General features: G+C 41.1%; 1 protein-coding gene across 1 annotated transcript in view; it reads left to right on the forward strand.

Annotated features, from left to right (window-relative positions):
• KIF5C (kinesin family member 5C) overlaps positions 1-23,100 on the forward strand; it is a 94,716-nt gene that overhangs the window by 69,743 nt on the left and 1,873 nt on the right. Inside the window, exons 14-24 of the mRNA XM_056861357.1 lie at positions 1,744-1,950; positions 7,436-7,582; positions 10,508-10,696; positions 10,811-10,928; positions 12,166-12,242; positions 14,263-14,372; positions 16,491-16,592; positions 17,121-17,181; positions 18,306-18,377; positions 20,101-20,205; positions 21,809-22,025. Coding sequence (XP_056717335.1) covers positions 1,744-1,950; positions 7,436-7,582; positions 10,508-10,696; positions 10,811-10,928; positions 12,166-12,242; positions 14,263-14,372; positions 16,491-16,592; positions 17,121-17,181; positions 18,306-18,377; positions 20,101-20,205; positions 21,809-22,025 — 1,405 coding nt within the window. The remainder of the gene's footprint in view (positions 1-1,743; positions 1,951-7,435; positions 7,583-10,507; positions 10,697-10,810; positions 10,929-12,165; positions 12,243-14,262; positions 14,373-16,490; positions 16,593-17,120; positions 17,182-18,305; positions 18,378-20,100; positions 20,206-21,808; positions 22,026-23,100) is intronic.

Here is a 23,100-nt window from a genome sequence, read left to right on the forward strand (position 1 = left end):
GGTGTCTGCCTTAATTAGGGTTTTCCTTAATTAGCCAGAACACTTATATCTGGCTGATTAAGCCGGCAGATTTATTGCTAACATAACTGTACAGAGCAGGAACACACTGTTCTAATATTATTTACACTTGTTCACTTTTGTCACAAAAATGCTTGCTAGTACCATATAGACTATATGTTTAATCTGTATTCTTCCCCATGCTTTAATTTATAAAGAATATAGGCTAAAATTCTGTCTGTTGTGCGTAAGATCAGTGTAACAAATTCAGAGTTGTTGCTTGCTTGTTGTCATGTTAATTTCAGGTGATTACAGATTAGCCCCTTTTACAAATACGTATTTCAGAATGTGCATGTTTTATGTTGCTTGAAGGAAGTATAGCTTTTAATAGAATGGCAGTATTTCAGAATGTCAGCCTTGTAATGTACGTTTCAGATAAAGCACTCGTATAGTTCAGATTGAATTAATAGTAAGTGAGAGGCCTCTGATGAATGAAGCACCTAAATCTTTAGCCACTGTAAAAACATAATTGTGTCCATTGTACTCACGTTGATCAGCCAGCGGTCAAAAATACTTGTAACCTTAATGGCTAGGCTTTCCTCAACAGATGGCTCTTTCATTAGAAGCAGTGATGATAGTTTATCTGATTTATAAAACACTTGGGTCCATTTCAAACTGCCCTTATAATCCGGTTGAGCAGCGGGTTGCTAATGGATTTTTTTGGTGTCAATTCAGACACAACCAGTTTGGGTCCTGGCTGCTAATGATTTTTTTTTACCTATTCAGATAAAGCCGCTTGCATCTGGTCGGCATCACGGGGCTCTGCCGTTTTATGTAAAAGCTGCTTTCTACCATTTTCAGTTCTTCCTTGCACTTCTGAATTGCTCCAGTGTGCTGTTTGAACTGTCTGGAGCGCTTTCAAAAGGACCGCTATTTCCCCTCTGCCTTTTTTCACACGGCATTCTTTTTCAGCTTTGAAAAAAAATGTTCTAAGATTTGCACTATAGCGTTATAACTATAGCAGCACCATTGACATGCCTGTTGCTGTAGCCAGAAACGATTGCGCCACCAAAAAAGGCGGGAAAACAATAGTGGTGGTGTTTGAACTGGCCAGAATACTTTAGAGACAGCTCACAGACAGATTGAAATGAGCTGTATGAATGCCCATCCTTGTATTGCTTCACTTGGAAACTGGCCAACAACGGATGACATCCGGTTTAGAACGGTAGTCTGAAAAAGGCCATAGTTTTACACATAATATAGAAAATAACTGTAATATTACTTTTTAGAACCTTCTGTTTGATATACAACTGCATGATTCCCAATTAAGGAGAAGAAAACAGATGCTTTTATGTTAGATGAATGTTCTGCATATTCCTAGTGGCCAGTGCTTGTTATCTCACTCACAATGGTTCCCCCCCTCATGCCCTGAAGAGCAGCATGCAATGTACTAGAATTCCTTTTTGAAGCCTTTAATTCAAGTTGTCATGGTTTTATATATAAGGATTTCTTATGGTGGCTGCCAAAAGAAGCTGAGTTTTAGAGCTCTTATATGGGCCTATGCATTATCACATTTGGCTTTCACGGGTGTTTTTTACTGGAGGCCTCTGAATGCTGTTCTGATATTGTATTTAGTGTTGTCTTTGTAAACTTTCCTTATCATTTTGATTTCTGTCAATTGTTTCCTCTAGATCCTCTGTTGAAACTTAGATGGTATAAAACCTGAACATCTTCATATCTTTGCAGCTCTTGGCTTCCACTAGGAGAGATTATGAGAAGATACAGGAGGAACTGACTCGACTTCAGATTGAAAATGAGGCTGCAAAAGAGGAAGTGAAAGAAGTTCTTCAGGCGCTGGAAGAATTAGCGGTTAATTATGACCAGAAATCGCAAGAAGTGGAGGACAAGTTGAGATCTAATGAACAACTGGCTGATGAACTTCAACAGAAAACAGTAGGAATAACCATTTTCCTGTGTACTTCTTTGTGTGTGCACGCTAATAATAATAATAATAATATTAATAATATTAATAATATTAATAATAATAATTTATTTATATGGTCACTGACCAGCAAAAACAAACAACAGCCACAATAGATAATAAGAAAACCACCACAACAGCTACCACTGCTACTACAAATAATCTAAGCCTAAAAATTACAAATTACGTGCATGAATAAAATTTATATAAACATCGTATAACTTGGTGTGGCCCCTTAATATTTTGAGTAATAAAATATTTCTGTTACTCTTATCCTGTCAGGGTACGACGTATTTTAATAGCTGCAGCACAGAATTTAGCAGTCAAGAGCGTAAACTGTGATTTTTTTTATCAGTTAAGAGCTTAGCCAGAAACTCATCTGGTTGGTCAGGGCAAGTGTTAAGCAGAGGGGAAAGAAACCTCGTGCGGACTTCTTGGTAGAATGAGCAGCGGATCAAGACATGTTCTGAAGTTTCTATATGTGTGCACACATGCATATTTATTTATTAGATGGTTAGCTTATATATAGACCAACTTCTAACTTTAAAAAATCCCCAAGGCTGCTTACAATGTAACCAGTAAGATATGATAAAATTGCATCAAAAAATCATTTCCAGCAGTGCTACCAGTCAGTTTTCTCCCCCTTTCCCCAAGCCCCATTGCTCATTGATCCAATTCAAATACCTTATGGAAGAGGCAGGTTTTCAGGCACAACCAGAAGAAAGCAGCTTTTTCAAGCCCAAGAAAGTAGCTTTTTTTCAGCTCCTGAGGTAGGGTCACAGTCGGGGGGCAACTGCCCTCCTCTGGGTTCCCAGCAGTCAAACCTCTGCCAAGGCTGTTTTCCAGAGACAGTCCCCCTTAGCTGATTAAAAGTCTCAGGTTGGGCAATATCGGTGGAGATGGTTTTTCATATATTTTTAGTACAGGGTGGAATTAAATCCATTCCATTTCGAAGCCTTCCAGTCCCATTCTTGCCAAGTGGACCGGAAGGATACCAGGGTTAATGGATTAAAGGCTGCCAGGAGTGTCAGGATGACTAAAAGGGGCACACTCCACCTGTTGATCATGGCAGCTGAGGCAGTTTCTGTGCCGTGAATCTGAATCCAGATTGAAAATCATGTAGGCAGTCTCATAGGAATGCCTGGAGTTGCTTCACTACAACCTTTTCACAGGACCGTCTCCTTAAAAGGGAAGTTGGATAACAGCCTATAATTTGTTCAAATCTGTGCTATCTAATGATGATGGTTTTCAGGAGGAGTCTAACTATTGCCTCTTTTAGCCCTGAATGATCAATAATCAGCACCATCCAACTAGTCAGCCCTTCCCTGGCCAATTTAACTAGCCATGAAGGGCATTAGTCTAATGGACAAGTGGTCTCCTTCCATATGTCCGTGCACCCAAGATGAGCCCCTCGTTGGAGATCATCAGCAGGCAGTGCAAGGCCTGCCTGTTTCTCAGGACTTTTTGGGGGGCAAGGCGGGGTTGGACAGCAAGAGCCTTTTAACGGGAGAGATGGGAGAGATTTGGGGCTTGCTATTTTATTTTTGGTTTTAACTGAAGGTGTTTTTAGCTATTGTAAGCCGCCTTGAGCCACGAGGAAAGGTGGGTTATAAATGTTTTAACAAATGAATAACTAGATCCTCCATTTCCAAGTATTGGTCTTCAGGTTGATTAATTAAAAGTGTCCACATTAACCTGACTACTGGAAACCTCTGGGACATTCATTGTAACAGTTGTTAATGCACAGTCCAAGGTGAATTGGATACAAGCAGTTTTATCCACGGAATGCCTAGCAAATTGGTCACAGTGAGCTCTAAAGTGTTCCTGGGGCCAGCTTGTAAAAGGCCTCTTACTACCCTAAACAGCATTACCGGGTGGCTCTGTGTAGATGCGATGGTAGCAGAGTAGGCTTTCAAATGCATTCTAACTTAAGCCGAGTCTGACCAAACACCGTCACCCTAATTCTCTTCCCTTGCACTTCATAAGCTCTTGTTCCATTGTGAGCCAGGAGCCCCATAAGCTCCAGCACAAGGAAGAGGATACTCAAGAGCAATCACATCAGTTGAACATTGGGTCTCCCAATTCTAGAGGCCCACTAGATGTTCCATGAAACTCTTAAATTAACTGTTCGACTGTTACCTTTACTGGTTGATCCCTATGCATCATTACTCAAAATCAAATCCCGCTCAGTTGAATGGAGGCCGCTCCCAGATAAGTGTGATAGATTTTCAGCCTCAGTACTGTATTCAAAGAATCTATTAATTCATGTTTCTGGGATTGCTGCCACATTGTGCTTGGAAAGAAGCCTGGTGGTTATAGCATCCTGCTTTACAAGCTATGCATATTTGGGGGTCTTGCACATCATCTCTGCTTTTCTTACACTGTTGTATCATTTCTCTAGTGCTTGGCAATAATTTCCCATCCAGCTAATCCTACAAATAAATTGGTTGGTTTCCAATCTAGTGTTCTTGTCGTGTGTGTGTGTTAAGTGCCATCAAGTCACTTCTGACCTATGGCGACCCTATGAATCAGTGTCCTCCAAAATGTCCTATCTTTGACAGCCTTGCTCAGATCTTGCAAATTGAGGGCTGTGGCTTCCTTTATTGAGTCAATCCATCTCTTGTTGGGTCTTCCTCTTTTCCTGCTGCCCTCAACTTTTCCTAGCATGACTGTCTTTTCCAGTGACTCTTGTCTTCTCATAATGTGACCATAAACTATTGCCCTTCTCCAGACTGGGAACAAAGTTTTAAGCAACTATGACGTGAACTCATCAAAACCCTAAGATGAGTTCACGTCATAGTTGCTTAAAACATTGTTCCCTGTCTGGAGAAGGGCAATAATTTATGTCATACCTAAAAGGACTGAAAATTTGAAAACTGTGGTGTTGATTTCCAATAAAGCCTTCTGTCACTATTTAGTTTTCCAGTAGACTGGAGCATTGTATTTGATTTTTACGTCCTGTCTCATGCAATTTGTTCAAGGTGGTTCAAAATCCTAAAATAATAATTATAAAAAGCAGTAGAACAGCCCTGGACTACTTGTAAAAACAACAATCACAGCAGCAGCAATTTTAAATTGCTGAAGTCACTCATATCACAGCTTTTTAGTGTATTTAAAATAATTATTGAAAAGAGCCAGCCTTATACCTTTTCCTAACAAATGAGGGAATCAGCAGAGAGCTTTTTCCAAAGTTTTGGAATGACAACTGCAAAGAATCTTCTGCTACCCTTACCTGTTTTCTTTGAGAAAAGGAAAAAAGGTGCTGTCCTAGACCTTACAAAATGTGTGTGCGTGTGGATGTGCTCATGCACATGTGTTTTTGTATGTTTAGTTGCGTGTCTGTCTTGCAGATACGCTGAACTTCAAGCTGCTTGATAGTGAATGGGAAAGCTATACAGTATAAATGTGATTCATCAACACATTGGGGAAATCTGAATGAGTTTAGATAGTGGAATTTGTAATGCATTTCTGTTTAGCTCTTTAATAGCTTTAATAGCTGTAACTATAATTTCCTGACAGGCACATTTATATTTTGCGTAAATATTGGTGACGAGGTTAGCTGCTTAGAGGGTGTGTTCTTCTATCTGTATTCAGAGTAGACAGGCAGATTTGTTTCTGATATAATCCTATTACTGCCATTAAATGTGACACGAGGGGCTCTCTCTTTACTAGGCTAATATGCAGCCAACCCTATATAGAAGAGTTTCAAAATAATTTCCAGAATTGTAGTATAGAAGTTAGCATTTCAATTGACATCTACCCTGCAGCCATAGCACTGAAATCGGAAATGGTACATCCGTTTTTACATTTCTCTTCACTGAAATAGGTTCTTCCGTGACAGGTATTAGAAGGCCACATTACATAAATTACATTCCCCTGCTTACCAGGCACTGGGGAGCCGTTTCTTTGTGAAAATTTAATTGGAAGAGCATTGGCAGGAACAAGATTGCAAAGGGAAAGGACAGGGGAAGGAGGGTGTTTTTTGTTACAATTTAATATTCTTTCAGCAAAAACGAAATTGGGGAAAGCATGATAGTGGCTAGCATATGCTTTTTTAAAAACAAAAAGGCTGGTTAGCATTGGAGGATGGCATTTTAAATGTGTCTTCATGGTCCTGTTGTGAATGTAAGATTATCTGCATGCAGCTGTGCACTGCAGATGCACTGTAAAGGCTGAGATTGGAAAAAGGCATTTTATTACTAAGGTACAATCAGTCATTCCAATTTCCTTGCAAGTCTGTTGTATTTCAAAAGGCTCTTCTTAGTTTTGACTCATAGAATTCTGCAAGACTTTGTTTTCTGCAGCCTTTAGTTACTATCTATTCTTGGCTAAGACTAAAGTGGGCGCCAGATAACGTTCTTTCCCCCACCCCCTTCAGATTTATCTTTAGTAATATATGTACAGGAAACTTTTCATATCTGAACACTGGAAAAATGGGAGGCTGTGTGCAAGTTTCCGACTTTGTGTTGTTACTGTTGTGTGCAAGTGTATCATCACTGGAGTAATTTCTGGTATGGCATCCGCACTGACTCTGCCAGATTCACAGGCCATTAGGGAAAAGACCCTATTGTATTATACTGCCCTACATACTCTGTGTGTATCATCCTAATAGTGGACCATCCTAATAGTCCCCCACCGCCCCACCCTTGCAAAGGTTCTGTGTGTCCGTGAGTCTAAGTATCACCAGATAATGCTCCATGACAAGCGCAGGAAAATTCCCTGATTACCAAACCGTGTACTTTATCTCTAGATAAAACCAAATCAAGGGTATGACCTGTATGTGTAGTACTGTATGTGTAGGTACCAGAATGTTCTGGGACAGTCACATGGTTGTCGTGGTGGCCATGAAGTCCTGAGCTGCTCCTGCTAGGGCATGAACAGCATGAACATTGAAGTCTCCAAGGACAACAAACCTTGGGGTCCTCAACAGTGAGTCTGAGATTGCCTTTTCTAAGCTCAAGCAGGGAGACTGTTGGGCAGCAGGTGGGCAGGACACCAACAGAATCCTTGTTCTGTCTCATCAGTTACAGGCACTCAAAAACGGGGCTCTGGCTAACAAATCATCTTGTGAATGCCCCAGAGGCCCAATAGACCACAGTCACCACCCTGTCCCTACCCAGCAGTGCTAGGCTGATGCTGCACAAGTATATCAAAGTAATTGGTAACAACTCTACTTTTTTCACAGAGAAAAATTAATCTGGCAACAAAAGGTTAACATGTTTAAAATACCTGTTAGGAAGCTTGAATTATTGTGTTTTTCCCCAAAGGACTTGTGGTGATATATTCAGGGATTGGGGAACAAGACTTTCGTACTTTACATGCTGAACACAGGAAACGTCAGTACCAAATTGGCGAAGCCACAATTTCCACAAAGTACGAAGTAACTCTATTGTTGCTATTAAGTGTGGTTAGGATCAATGGGTAAGCTTGTAACACTGTGCATAAATTGTTTTGCAGTCTGCGCTGATGTCTACACAGAGAGAGTTGGGTCAATTGCAAGAGCTCAATAACCATCAGAAAAAGAGAGCTACCGAGATCTTGAATTTACTGCTTAAAGACCTTGGAGAGATTGGAGGAATCATTGGTACCAATGACGTAAAAACCGTAAGTTGAATAGTATGAGGGGTTAAAAGAACAATGCTTCGTTTCTGGATGATGATGGTGGAAATGAGCTGCTCCTCTTTTGAAAGGCAGTTAAGACAGCAGTTGGGTTTCAGCTGATCCTTTCCTATTGTAACCTTTGAAAATGTAAATAGGCTTAAACTTGTACATGTTTGATTGGTGGATTGAACCATGACACCTGTTTGCCTCAGTGCAGGACTTCACTTATACTCAGATGCATGTGGAACTCCTGCAAATATCTGCATCCCCATTGCATTTAACAGAGAGCCAGTGTGTGCATCTATGCTTGCTGATTGGATATCTCGATTTAAATTAATACAGAAGTTATCGCAGCCTTGATGCCAGATGATGTTCTTGGATATCGTAGTCATTTGACTGAATAAAAAGAGGACCTGTCAGTCCATTGTAATAGCGATTGTTATGTCATGGGAAAACGTGTGTGGCATTTGAGAGAAGATTCTAATTCTTGGCTGCATTTGCTTATCCATCAGCAGCCAAGATCCAAAGAGTAGCTTAATTGTGCAATCCTGTGCAGAGTTACTGTAGCCTTTTCACATCAGTAGGATTAGGCTGGAGTAACTCTGCATTGGGTTGCATTGTAGATTTGCTGGAAGAACCTTGTACTTGCCCAGTGACCTTTTCGACTTTGAACAGTTTACATCCATCACAAACTGCTTTTGAAAGTCCTTTACCATTTCAAAAGCCGTTTCTAAAATGGGGTGGTGGTGGATAAAAACCCATCTAAAGTCCCTTTGGACTCGGGTTTAATTCAATTTTTTGGATCCTGGTACAAGTGCAAACAGAGCAACCCATAGGTAGCAAAGAGCTAAACTTTTTAAAGATTTGAGTTTTATGTAGCATCTTAAGACTCATTGTGGTTGGGAGACGTTAAGTATTGTTCAGTTTTAACTAATGTGTTAAACAAGCCTTGCTTTATTAGCTACCCTGTACAGTCCAGGAGAGAGATCAAGTCTTATGTTCCAGTGTACCTCAAAAGAGAAAAAAATGTTGGTTCATTTACTGGAGATTAAGGCCCATAACATGGCCAATTCTATGATTCTTCCCTTTGACTTTTCTTTTTAGTGAAAAGCAGCCATGGGAGACAGAAATCAGGAGTATACAACAAGCAGAGGGAAGGGAAGCAGCCTTCCCTTGCCTTTCCTCACAGTACTCTGCTTCCAATTGCAGCCTCCTGTGGCTGCTCTTCATTTAAGAAAAAAGCAGGATAGAGAATTTCAGAACTGTCAGTTGCATCTATTTTGGTTCAAAGGAACCTGACTTTTCATTCTGCATGTTATGTAGACCCACAACATAGTTTACGCCCTTCACATATGCTATTGTTATTTTTCAGGCTGTTTGCAGGAACAAATTTAGCATATATTTGACACACATACATATGTGTGCACTCTCTCTTTTATGTACTGTTTATTGATGAAATCTTTCTCAGTCAGATATGTACATCCATACTTGCAAAAATGTTATTTAAACTATAGTATCATTCTAATTACTTGAAGCTTCTCCTGTTACATCTGTCACGTGGGAAGCTGCTGGAAACACTTTTTTTTATGTGCAGGGGCTGGAAGTTGCTTGCCGCATGAATCATAGACCAAGTGGAGAGACTCCATTCTTGTTGCAGTGGTGGGAGAGACTCCACATGGTTGAGTAATCTATGTGCTGAGCAGCTTTCAGATATTGTATCTCTGTGTGGAGCCCTTGCTGGCACCTATATTTCCAGTGGCCTTGCAGGAGCTATGCAGTACCATCCTAAGCAGAGTTACATCCATCGAAGTCAGTAAGCTTAGAAGGGTATAACTGCATAGGATGGCACAGATGTGGTATAGGTATTGTCCCTGAGTTCAGGGCCTCTTTTATGATGGTGACCTAACCCCCTATACATAGGAAAGGGTGAGAAGATGGTCACAATTTGAATTAAGAGAAAGTGTTTTCCTAACAAATTGGTTACGGTATTGCTGTAAAAAGTTAAGAACATACTACAGGTTCTGGATTGTATTGTGTACTCTTCCTAGCGTCATGTTACATAATGAAGTTATAGCCTTGCTTAAGCTTCTATTTTGTTTTATGTGACAATTTGGTAAAACCACAGAAAAGCATGGAAATGGCCCCTGTGATGGTCCAAAGCTCTTTAGGTTTTCTTCTTTATTTAACTCCGTAATAAATATTATTCACAGTAATATTGAATTTGTAATAATAGCTTAAACAGATAACCAGCAAAGGCTAAGGAAATTTAATCTGATCACCAAGAAATATTTTGTATAATTGTCTGGTAGGTAATGTCTGGTATTATTGGACCATTGCACATCATTGGACATTTAATTATACCACCACCATAGGATGCCATACAGCCATACTTGAGAGTAAAGTGCTGCTCTCTCAGCTTTCTCTGTTTACTGGCCATCTTATCCACCTTCATCGATGTGTTGGTGATGTGTACTAAGGTTGAGTAGATTTGGGCCCAAGCAGTACAAGACATAGCAGTCATTTTGTTAAGAACAAAAATCTTGAATTAATAACTGCTCCAGACTCATGCAGACAAACTATTACAGGCAGTGACTGTACCATTGTGAAATTGGACCTGAAAGGCAGTAGCTGGAAGGAACCAAGTATGTATTACTATATTGTTGCTTCACTACAGTTCCTCAGAATATGCTCTGGTGGCTCTATATTTTCATGTGATATTTCCTGGAAAGTAGTTTAGATTTCCCTATCCTTGGTTTCTTGCTTTCCCTTTCTTTATCTGTATTGTTAAAAATTCAAATTTGAATCAAAGACGCATGTTAATTCAATCTCTGAGGCAAACACAAGCATATTTCTACATTTCCAGCAGAATAACAACAAATGCAATTTCCAGGTGGCCTTTTATTGTGCAACCATTTTTCTATTGCTCAGTTAGCAGATGTGAACGGTGTGATTGAGGAGGAGTTCACTATGGCTCGACTCTACATTAGCAAGATGAAGTCGGAGGTGAAATCTCTGGTGAACCGCAGCAAGCAGTTAGAGAGTGCCCAGATAGACTGCAACAGGAAGATGAATGCCAGTGAAAGGGAACTCGCTGCCTGCCAGCTCCTCATCTCACAGGTTATTGGAGTTCCCCTCTTTTATCTATCCAGTTATTTCCTCCCCTCACCCCATGCTTTCTTTGTGGCATACATTAAACATGGTTCTGCCTGTTGTGTTTGTTTTCTTTTAAAGCATGAAGCCAAAATCAAGTCTCTCACAGACTACATGCAGAACATGGAGCAGAAACGAAGACAACTGGAAGAGTCACAGGATTCACTGAATGAAGAGCTGGCCAAATTGCGTGCTCAAGGTAGGGCTGCGCTTAGTCGTAGAGCACATGTAGATATTCCCAGATTCAGTCCCTGCTACCTTTGTGTAGAGAATCTTATATGACAGTGGTTGGGAAAGACCTTTCTTCCACTAGAGACCATGGAGAGCAGCTGCATGTCAGCTTAGACAACACTAAACATATGAAGCTGCCTTATACTGAATCAGACCCTCGGTCCATCAAAGTCAGTATTGTCTACTCTGACCAGCTGCGGCTCTCCAGGGTCTCAGGCAGAGGTCTTTCACGTCACCTACTTGCCTAGTTCCTTTAACTGGAGATGCCGGGGATTGAACCTGGGACCTTCTGCATGCCAATACTCTACCACTGAGCCACAGCCCCTCCCCTTAACACTGAACTAGACCAGTGGATTGAATCTGTATAAGGCAGTTTTGCATGTTCATATTTGCAAGTTTTCTGCTCCCCCCTCCAGTTTTGCCCATTTCCTGAAACAGCTCTTGTGCATTTTTCCGATTGATGTTGAATTTTGCCAAGGCATTATCTTTGTGGCCGCTGAAAAGAAGACTGGCGTGTTGAACTAGTTAATTTTAAGGATTACGTAGGCCAGTTTGGGGAGCATTTGTAATAATCCTCTGACTCTGCCAATTCTGCACAATTAAAATGAATATGCTATACAAATGTCATGGATCCTCTGACTCAGCATTGCGTGGCAATCTACACAGGCTCTGTCATGATTCACAACCCACTTCAAGCAGCTTTGCATTGCTATGTAAAATGTCAGTCAAAGTGCAAGCTTACTTAGGCACCATAAAGTTGCATGACTATGTTGTCATGTGGTGAATGCTACATGGAACCTCTGAGGATCTTGGCATTCTGTTTTGCTCATATGAATTGGCCTGGAGGAGTGTTGCATTCTAAATTACCAGTAGTTGGCGTGAGAATGAAAGTAGGAGGAAGCAGAATTATTTAGTAGCAGAGATTATTACCCCGCCTTTTGCTTTTTAAAAAAGGCATCTCTTGAAAAGCATAGCTTAAAGCCTATCTTGGCTATGAACTGATTGATGTAACATAACAGCAGTTACTATGGTGGGAAGACAGTTTCTTTAGGTTTTGCTTCCATACAGAATGAAGCCAAGATGGGTGTGTGGGAAGAAGTATCATTTGCTTGCCAAGGGATGGTCTTTGGGGACTTGAGTGGCATTCTGTTAAAACAATACCGCTTTAAACAGAAGTTGTCAGCTTAATTGTTTTGTTTTAATAGAGAAAATGCATGAAGTGAGCTTCAAAGATAAAGAAAAGGAACATTTGACCTTGCTGCAGGATGCAGAGGAAATGAAGGTAATGTTGTGTGCTGCAGTTGTGAGATCAGTTCCTCATCAAAAACGTTTTTCAAACTGCCAATGAAGGCTGAATTATGACATCATGTGATGCATTTCTGTACATTTAATTAACATTTTGTAACAAAATGTCAGTCTGCATTAAGAAATTGAATAGTGCATGTTTGCATCATAGCAGAGGAAGGGCCAATTCCCAAAATTTACAAATGGTTTTTATTGTTTGTTCTTGGCAACGTATTTGTGCTAACCCTAAATGAGGAGCAGTAGTACAATAACCTATACTCATATAAAAGGTAGGCAGGGTTGGAGTAAGTTTGTGATAAAAGGGTGGGAGAGATGACCGTGCTGCTCATCACAGGATGAAGGCTTTCAGTACTTGCCAAGTACTGCACAGGCAGCAGGAGCATACAGCTAACAAAGACATTTTAAAAACAAATTTTTAAGGAACACTTCCTAAGATGGCAGTGAAGATGAAGCACTCCAGTGCTAAGGGTTACACACGAAGGGGAAAGTACAACCACTAGAAACACGTTTTTCCCAGAAAGTGGCTTGTGTGTTTGAAATAACGGAGCTGTACAGACATTGGAATTGTCCATTAGATGATGATAACTGGCATACAGTGCAAGTGCCGGGGCAGAGGGGAAAACATCTGGATTTCATTCTGTAGGACCATGGCGACGGAATGTTGAATACACCTTTTGCTTAAATTAATCAGAGCTTTACAGCTGTATTATGATGGTGGCTCTTGGGATCTAGTGTCAAAACTCAGACTCTGATATGTGGGGACAATTCATCTCCTTACAGCCGACACTAAACAGGACTTTGGAATAGCAGCTCTGTTAGAGTTTCCCAGTCTGCTGTGCATCCTAAAACGCTGTTTGGTTCCTAGAAACCACAGAGCCTAGTGCAAATACGTATTAATCACCAAGGATAGATAGAATTTATATATTAAATATAGTTTTGGTTTTTAAATAAATAAAAAGCAACAATAAATATAGCTAACAAACCCCAATAAGAAATATTGAACAAAACAGCTAAGGAAAGGCTAAAAATCTGTGATTGTGTAATCTAATAAGCATGTGATTTTGTCCTGAAACGTGCAGGAATAAAATAAAGTTCAATTTCTTGAAATTGATGTAATCCCTTGTAGACAAAGTAAAAGGGTTAAGAGGTTCTTGATAGGAACAGCTTCTAGATTATAATGATATTCTGGATAGGAAAGGCAACAGTGTTGTCCTTTCAAAGACTTCAGTAACTTTACCAAGGAAAGCTTTCTTTTCTTTCTCTCTCTTAAACTAAGGGTCTTTCCCTTCCTTCCCTCAGATGCTTCTCCCAATAGTCAGCTTTCTCCAGCTTCAGCCTCTCCAGAACAGAGGACCTGCCAGCAGAAGCTTGTAGTGCTTTATATGTGTACCCAATAGTTGTCGGTGTATGCATGGGAATAGTATATGTATGCGTGGCAATTTGCTCACAGAATTAATTGGAGATGGGGCTATAGAAGATAGTGGCATATGTCCTACCTTAGTCTGGAGGAAGTTCCTACAGCCCAAAGTGGTTCTTCCATTGGAAGAAGCCTTCAGATTTTGTTCAGTGGAATGGTAGGATGCACAGCCATTCCACAGGTTAGTTGTAGAAGTTGATAAGGATCCATATTCCTGACCTGGATAGCCCAGGCTAACCTGATCTTGTCAGATCTCAGAAGCCATGCAGGGTCGACCCTGGTGAGTATTTGGATGAGAGACCTCCAAGGAATACCAGGGGCATAACGAGGAGGCAGGCATTGGCAAACCTCCTCTGAACATCTCTTGCCTTGATAACCCCACCAGGGTCAACATAAGTCAGATGTGACTTGACGGCAAAAAAAAAAATAATCCATAAAAATTATGCAGATTTGAGCCACATCTGTAAATGGTTTTGTGACATATTAAACACAAATTTTGTGAAATATTAAACACATTGTGAAATAGGAACAAAAAGACAAATACTTGAAATGTATTCCCTTCCCCTTTTATAATGAACAGAATACGCTGGAGCAGCAGATGGAAAGTCACAGGGAAGCCCACCAGAAGCAGCTGTCAAGGCTGCGTGATGAGATTGAGGAGAAACAGAAAACCATTGATGAAATCAGAGAGTAAGTTCCGCTTTTACCTCCTTACTTTCTCCAAACATGAACCCATAGCCCACTGCAGATGACATCGTCTCATCAAGATTTATTAGCAAGCCTCTCATTAAAACCCAGCAGCCTACACTCTGCACATCTCTCTCCAGTATTGTGCTGTTGTTGCTGAATAAATAAAGAGAAGAAAACTGTTCCAGCAGTCACAATGTGCTCCTGCTTTACAGTAGTTGGGCAAAAGAAGCTTTTTAAAACAAAGAAATGAAAATAATCTAGACACTTGTCAAGGATGCTCTAGGCCAGTGATGGCGAACCTTTTAGAGACCAAGTGCCCAAACTGCAACCCAAAACCCACTTATTTATCGCAGAGTGCAGAAGCTGTCTAACTCTCCCAGCAGTGTTATGCAGAAATAGTCCAGGTGGCATGAATAAGGGATAAGGAGAAAGAAAATATTGTTGTACTTGCGGAGCATAAGACTGCAGCTACTATCCGGTCGCCATCTTGGCTCCTCTCAACCACTGAATGTTACCTATCGCAGAGTGCCAACAGCTGGGTGGCGGGCAGTCCAGGGAAGGGGGGGGGCTTTGAAGATGGGTGGCCTCCGTGGGGGTGGGGGAGTCCCCATTGGGAAGCTTCCCCCGTCACGGAGGCCAGGTCTACCCATTGGTTTCTATAGAAACCAATGGGTAGACTTGGCCTCCATGGGTCTCAGTCGGGAGGCCAGGTCTACTGTCATGCAAACCAATGGGTAGACCTGGCCTCCGGATGGAGATCGGTTTCCCCCCCCCCACGGAGGCCAGGTCTACCCATTGGTTTGCATGGCAGTAGACCTGTCCTCCTGACTGAGGACCCCCCCCCCAAGGAGACCAGGTCTATGCGCATAGAAACCAATGAGTAGACCTGGCCTGCATGGAGGGGGGGAGAAGAAAGTGGCAGCCTGACTGTGCCCGGGAGAGGGGGGGCAGCGGGGAATGCGAGCCTGGCCCTCTCCTGGGCCAGGATCACACGGGAGAGGGGGCGGCGGCGAACCTGACCCTCTCCGGGGCAAGGATCACTCGGGAGGGGGGGCGGTGGGGGGGGGCAGGCAGCGCGGTGCGGTTCAAAGCCCCCGCCACCCAGCTGGGCAGTCCCTTGGGCTTTGAACCGCGCTGCGCTGCCTGCAAGCAGCGGTTCAAAGCCCCCGCCGCCCAGCTGGGCAGTCCAGGGAGGGAGCGGGCTTTGAACCGCGCCTTGCTGCCTGCACGCAGTGCTGCGCGGTTTAAAGCCCGCATAGAGAGCTCCGCGTGCCGGACTTGGCATGCGTGCCGTAGGTTCGCCAACACGGCTCTAGGCTGATCCTGCATTAAGCTGGGGGTTGGACTAGATAGCCTGTATGCAGGGCCAGTGCCAGTCATTTTTGTGCCCTAGGCAAGGCTAGCTACTTGTGCCCCCCCCCCATTGCTAACCAGTTTTCAAAAACAGATCTCTTGTAAAAAAAAAAAAAAAAACACAAAACTTTTTGTAAGACATTGTAATTAATTATATTCCATAGCACTGTTGTGGTACTTATCTTAAAGTAAAAAATATAAATTTTTAGTTGCATTTTTTTCAAGACACTAATCTGTTTAAAACTGTACCCCTCAGGCCAGTTCTGCATCCCTCTGAGGTCTTCACCCTAGGCGACAGCCTAGTTTGCCTAATGGTAGCATAATTCCCTTGTGGAATCCTTTGGTGATGGTGTGATGTATTATCTGATTTAGTTGTTGAAACACCTTTGATCTAGCTGTAGTGACTTCTTGGTTTCTTCTCTGCCTCTCACTGCAATAATTCAGTTGTGGTATTTGCTGCCAGTGGATGTAGTGATGGCCACTAGCATAGATGGCTTTAGAAGAGAATTATTCTTAGAGGATAGGTCCATCAGTGGCTACCAGCCAAGATAACTACATCCTTAGGCAGTAAAGTTCTGAAATACCACTGCTGGGAGGTGACATCAAAGGAAGGCCTTGACCTCTGTGGGCCTCTAGGACTACTGTGGCTGGCCACTGTATAAAATACGATACTGGACTAAATGAACCACTGGTCTGGCCAGCAGGGCATCTCTTCTGTTCTAATACCAGTTTGATCCTATTTTCTTTTCTTTTTTCCCCTCCCAGTATGAATCAGAAACTACAGCTGGAGCAAGAGAAACTGAGCTCTGACTATGAGAAATTGAAAGCAGAAGATCAGGAACGGGAAAAGAAGCTGGAAAAGCTCATGTGAGTTAACAGGGTGATTAGAAATCAGCAGGGTAATCTTTTCCTATTATGTTTAATAGCTCACACGCCAACAGTGTTGCTTCTGGGACAGTCTCACCACTGGTGAAAGCATCTGGCTTAGGTCACTCCTGCTGCATCCAGAGGGCAAACTGTAGAAATTGCTTCTGTGTTCTATTTGTCCGTCCCCCACCCACCCCGTCCCCTTATTCCTTCCCACATTTCTAAACGATGTGGATTTTAGTCCTGGTTGCCCGCTGGAGATTGCTATCATTAAATACACAGATAGATGTTTCTGCATTGGATCCTTCAAAGGGGTTTGGGGCTTAGAAGGGTATAACACTGTTGTAGGGTGGCACTGTTAAATATTGATGCTCAATATTTACACCTGTTCTTCCTTTGATTAGGGATCATAAATGGGCTGAACTGAGCAAATTATGTTGCACTTACTTGGGAAACATGACTGTATAGTTCATTTTGTGTATTGTTGAAATTGAGTTTTTAAGTCATGCAACCTAATTCTCTGTCTAGATTGCTTAATGATAAAAGGGAACAAGCAAGAGAAGATCTTAAGGGACTGGAAGAAACTGTGGTATGTGTATTCTGTCTTCAAGCTTTGTTTGTATTTTTTCTTAACTTTATATTTCCTGTATTTTGCTTTGCATTTGTTAGGAGTGCAAAATGTTTTCTGTAGTAAATTTCTGTTCTGTTTTGAATATTTTGCCATCTCACAAAAATATGAGTTGATACTGATGGTAAGGCACTATCCAGTTGGTAACTCTGTTTGCTTCCCTTCCATCATAGTATAGATTTGGGCTTTAGTGATATTAGTGAAGTTAGAGATTTGTCACAAGCAAACAGATTATATTTTTGTTTTGGGTTTTTTAAAAAATATTCTTCCTGCATTACTTGAAATATGTGAAATTTCCAGATTCTGCAGCTTTAAGCAGATCTATGCAAACTGCCAAAATATATGCATGTACATTTGTGGAGAAACATATGAAAGATGCTTTAAGCTTTGACAACTAGTATATGAGGGGCAGATACCCTGGACTTGGATTTATTCTGCCCTGTGGTCAGCACTGTTGAAGATGGCTGTCAACTGTTCGGTAGAAGATGCAGTATATACCCAATCCAGTAGAGCTCACAGTGGGTTGGACACAATCAGATTTTCTGTAAGTGAAAAAGAAAGTAGAGGGTCCTCTTTGTCCACCAAAAAGACTGTGCAGAAGATCATATGACACACATGGACAAAAGCTGTGTGTCATTGGGGAAATTAAGTGAAAAAGCTGGCTGGATCCAACCAATTTTTTAGTGCTGAGTGTAGGGTTGTTTATCCTTTGCAGCAACCGTTTGCATTCATGGGACACAGCCTAAAGGCGATTCTGCATATAAATCATCCTTGCTGGATTGAAGCATCCACACACCTATATTACCATCACATTATAACATTGTAGTAGTATGTATGCAATGTATGTTAAAGTGCAGTTAATGTATTAAGAAGAAATCAGAGATTCAGATTGTGCTGTTCCAGGAGAAGTTGCCCCAAAGTGAGTCACAGCGATTGCTGTCCCTTTCTTGGCCATTGAAGTGCAGTACTTATTGAAAATATTTCCCTCAATAACAGTGTACTGACATAACAGCTTATTTTCTGCTGCTGAAGTGAAATGGGAGATATTAATGTAATTTTTCATCTTTTTTTAAAAAAAATTCCAGGCTCGAGAACTGCAGACTCTCCATAACTTACGCAAACTCTTTGTTCAAGATCTTACCACCAGAGTAAAAAAAGTAAGTGGTTATGGGCAGATGGAGAGTTTTGTTAAAATGCCAATTTCTCTCCCCTCCCCACTCCGTCATCAGCAATTAAAATGTTAGTTTTTGTTGCATCAGTGCAATTAAATGTTGCTGCATTTTGGCAGTATTTGAATACATAATGCAGACACTCAGAGGCAAGCAAATGTCTGCTTCCAGATTCTGAAAACTATGTAAAAAGAATAGGAAGCAAGACTTGAGAACAAGAGTACAACCCAATTTTATTACTAACCAAGATAGAAAAGAATTCAAAGAGTACTCAAGGCGTTGGATGGCCTGTCTTCTCCCAGAGACCTAAACTATTTCTGATAAGTTCAGGGCAAAGCTTCATAGATGAAACAGGCAAACTATGCTGGAACATCCTTGACAGAGCAAGTGTTTGCTATTTGCCTTGATAAAACCATCTTCTCAATATAGATCGCCTCATGTAGTGGTTGTCTCACTTAATTATACTGTTTCCAGAATTCTTCCATATTCTCTTACCTATATGTTATGTCACAGATAAATTGCCCCAAATACATAAAGCAATTTGTCTAATCAGTACTTCTCAAACTGGGGATCCAGGGATCCGTGAGGTTTGCAAGGGTACACCAGATGATCTATTAGCCCTTTGGAAGGACAGCCGACGAGCCCCTCTCATATTGATCAGGTAACATAAAAATAGAGGAGGGACTCTGCCTCAGGGAAAGTGGACAGAAATGGGCATCCCTGTCTTTTAAAGGGCAGGAGGACATAGATCTGCCATCACACATAATCATCTAGCTTCCACATAATCTAAGAACACTAGCCAGAAAATGTTGATCAGTTGCTGGGATCCAGTTGTTCAGTCCTAGGAACTCTAAATTGCTGAGTGGCACAATTGACCCACCTGTATCTTTGTCTCTCACTGATGCCCACCATGCACCAGACAGACCCCTGTAAAGCATGCAGCATGTTCCATGGAAGCCTCAATTCTCTTAATGCCCTAAACACAGTACACTGAAAAGCCTATCAGTAAGTAAGAAGTTTTTATGTGTACATGCCCTACAAGATAAAATCTCAGAGGGTAGCTGATTCTGCAGAGTCTTCACTCAAGCTCTAATCAGTCTTACTGCAGGAGATAGCATGAAACTTCCTTATCAGTTAATAACTTTGAGTCAGAGGCTGGATTTATGGAGGTGGGAAGGGGCTTGGAAAAATTTTCAGAGCTGCTGAAAGAACTAGGAAAAGGCCAGTTTCACACACAACCTCAGCTTCCAGTATTCAACTGAAAATGACCATTGGCTGCTATTGTCTATGAACACAGAGCAGTGTCTTTCTATCTCCTATAGTGAAATGGAAAATAACAGTTCAACTTTAGACTTAAGTAACTATGATGTTTGTACTTCAATGGGCATTTAAAGACAAGATTTACATGTTTGGGAATGAGAGTGATATACAAGGCTATTTTAAAGGTTTAGCTTAACATGGCAGGGAAGAGAACGTGAGGATTTGTTTCATTCCCCTTGTTCCATTTAAATTGAAACATATTTAGAAATTCTGTTATTTTTATTGCTTCTGATACTAATAATCAAATGGCTTGATATACTAGGGGCTCTTTTAAGCTTTGATAGCCTGTAATGACATTCTAGGGAATTGGGTTTTATTGCACCACCCAACTACAACTTTTTTGATATATTCAAAACCTTGTTTCTAATTCTTCTCTTTGCTTCCTGCATAGAGTGTCGAACTGGACAGTGATGATGGAGGTGGAAGTGCTGCTCAGAAGCAGAAAATTTCATTCCTGGAAAACAACCTGGAACAACTTACAAAGGTTCACAAACAGGTAGGGTAATTACTGTTCAGTGCATTGCACTAGTGGCTGATGTATTGCAAGTCCACAGGATACAGAAGGCAGGAAAATACAGCTGGTACATCAGATCATGCTGCTGGGGGTGGGGATGGGGGAGTCTGAAGCCCATCCAACAACAAAATCATATGGCGAACCTTAAGAGCACCAGATAACAGAGTAGATTTACTGCTACTTCATAGGATCCCAGCCAAATTAGCCAGAAAGAAAGCTGCATTTACCAAATGCTTGATTATGAATCTTCCCCAGCCCTTTGGGCATTAAACCCTTGCTGTGTTGAGTGTTGCCAAACCGAAGCACTGTTTTGTGGCTTTCACATGGAAGCATAGAAATGTGCAGTGATTTTTTAAAAACAGAAAACTAAATGAGCCATAGAAAACATACCTGCAGTCATTTTTTTCCTTCTCCATCTCCTTTCTTTTGGTCAAGCAGATGAGATGTTGGAAGCTATACGTATGGAGCACTGGATGTTTTTTATTCCATTTATACAGCTGGCATAGTCAGTGTGTTTGTAGGTGTATTGTATCTGGAGGGAGCAGATTAAGCCTTCCCTGCTTTTTCAACCTAAAACAAAATTGCAGCCCTACAAGTTGGTTTTGGGTGATAAGAATTGCACAGGCTGAAAGGCTTTTAAACATACACACCCTCTGTAGTTCTGATCTAAACTATTGCCCCACAACAGGCTGTTTTAAAGGGAAAAAATGCTGAGTTCCATGAATGGAATCTCCTGTGTCTTGTCTCATAAAGTGTTTCATCTTATTACATGTTTTAAACAACAAAATAATACAGTTGGTGTTATCGTGAATCAATTCTTCATTATTTATATTTGTAATTAATTTAAAAGCTTAACCTTCCAAAAAAAACAAACACTGAATCTTTTGAATGACATGACTTGCTTCTGAGTAGACTTGCTTTGGCTTGCTCCCTATGTTTCCTAAGGGCTCGGTGAGTTTGCTACTTTGGAAATGAACCCAGGTCTCTGTTGTAAATGCCAACTGTGTTCTTTGCAGCCCAAGAAATCTATAAAGACATACTGTCGGTCAAGCAAATAGCATGCTATTGTTACAAAAAGCAGGGTAGGAGTAGGCTGTGTAAAACAGAATTGTTCAGGAGGGCATTTTTGTGAAGGTAATAGGACAAAAGTGTCACAAAATGGTCCAGGAAGGTGCTTTTATACAGGGACCAGGAGTTTTATGCCATTGTATATGGTATGTATTCTATGTTCATTGTATGGGTTATCCTGCATTGTTTTCCACTTTGGGAATACCATGCATGTTGTACATATAATGCTTAATACTTTTTTGCAGTGTTTCTAATTTTTGCAATCCTAGGCCTTATTGCATTGCTTTTTTAGTGTTTCATCCTACTTGATTGCACTGCCTTACCCCGTTTAATCGGCTTTGAGCCTCAGTGAGGAAAGTGGACTATAAATAAAGTAAATAAACAAATAATAACTAATAACAAGCTAATATTCTGCCTTTTGTAACTTGATGCATTTTTTTAAAAGGCTTCTCTGCACTTCTCTGCTCAGCTGCAGTGTATTGCATTACTAATCTGTTTTCACTTGCTTCTTCTGCAGCTGGTACGTGATAATGCAGATCTCCGTTGTGAGCTTCCTAAGCTTGAAAAACGCCTTCGAGCTACAGCAGAGAGAGTGAAAGCCTTGGAGAGTGCGCTGAAGGAAGCCAAGGAGAATGCCATGCGGGACCGGAAGAGATACCAGCAGGAGGTAGATCGCATTAAAGAGGCCGTCAGAGCAAAGAACATGGCAAGGAGAGCCCACTCTGCCCAAATTGGTATGTATCTGGCACAAAAGAGTATGGTTGTTCCAATATTGACCAAGTTCTTTAGTATTTCCAACTTCTTTCTTGAAGAAGGGTCACTTGATCCCAAAACATGTATGTCCAATGATCCACTTCATGTCCCATCTTGGAACCAGCTGGTGACCTGGGGTATACTTGGAATTGGTCCTTTCCCCCTTCCCTCCATTTCCTCTGCTGTCATCATGGAGATAGTATTTATTTACTGTAGATTATTTATTGGCTGCATTATGCCCAAAGTGGTTTACAAGGTTAAATAAAGCACAAATACATTATAAAAACACTAAAATCAGTAATCAGTAATACAGTCGTTCCAATTTTAGTATATGTGCCGCCTAAGCGAGCATGAGTAATACAGTGAATGAAACAGCAGAATGAAATGGTGTAAAAGGCCCATTATGGCAACTGCGTCCAGTGCTTATATCCTACAGAAGTGGTAAACTTGTGACTAGGCTGTGCCACTTCTGACTGCAAGTGGGAGCTCATGTGACACAATGCTCCTCCCTACAAACAGGTGTTAAACTGGTACATCGTGGAAATATTCTTCTTGCTGGATCTCTTTATCACATGCTAGTTTGTGTGTGTGTGAAATATCCTAGCTATCCAGTACAGTCCCATAAATACAGCCTGAATAAATACCCACGAATGCATTCATGTACTTGGCTGGGCAAGTTTTTACCTTGCTGATTGATGGTTGTTTTTTTGTGTTTGCAACTTGTTGTTTTGTTAGCCTCACTGAGTCTAAGGAGACAAGATGGGATATACATATTTTAAATAAATAAAAATGTAGCTGTCCATATGTTTATATATGCTTTTGTCTTTTGTTCATGGAACTCATATTTCCATTGTGTACCAGCTATATGAACAGACTGTACAGGAGTTTTTAATTTAAGCAGTTTCTGTCATCCACAAAATAGAGGAATGGTTGTAAAGGCTTGGTTCTTAATACACTTGGCAAGTTGTGATGTTCTGCACAGTGCTAATTAACAACAGAAGATGATATTCACTCTTTCTACCACACTTGAAATTCTGCAATACATTTGATCATGTA

The sequence above is a fragment of the Euleptes europaea genome, chromosome 15 (assembly GCF_029931775.1).
Source record: "Euleptes europaea isolate rEulEur1 chromosome 15, rEulEur1.hap1, whole genome shotgun sequence".
Lineage (NCBI taxonomy): Eukaryota > Metazoa > Chordata > Lepidosauria > Squamata > Sphaerodactylidae > Euleptes > Euleptes europaea.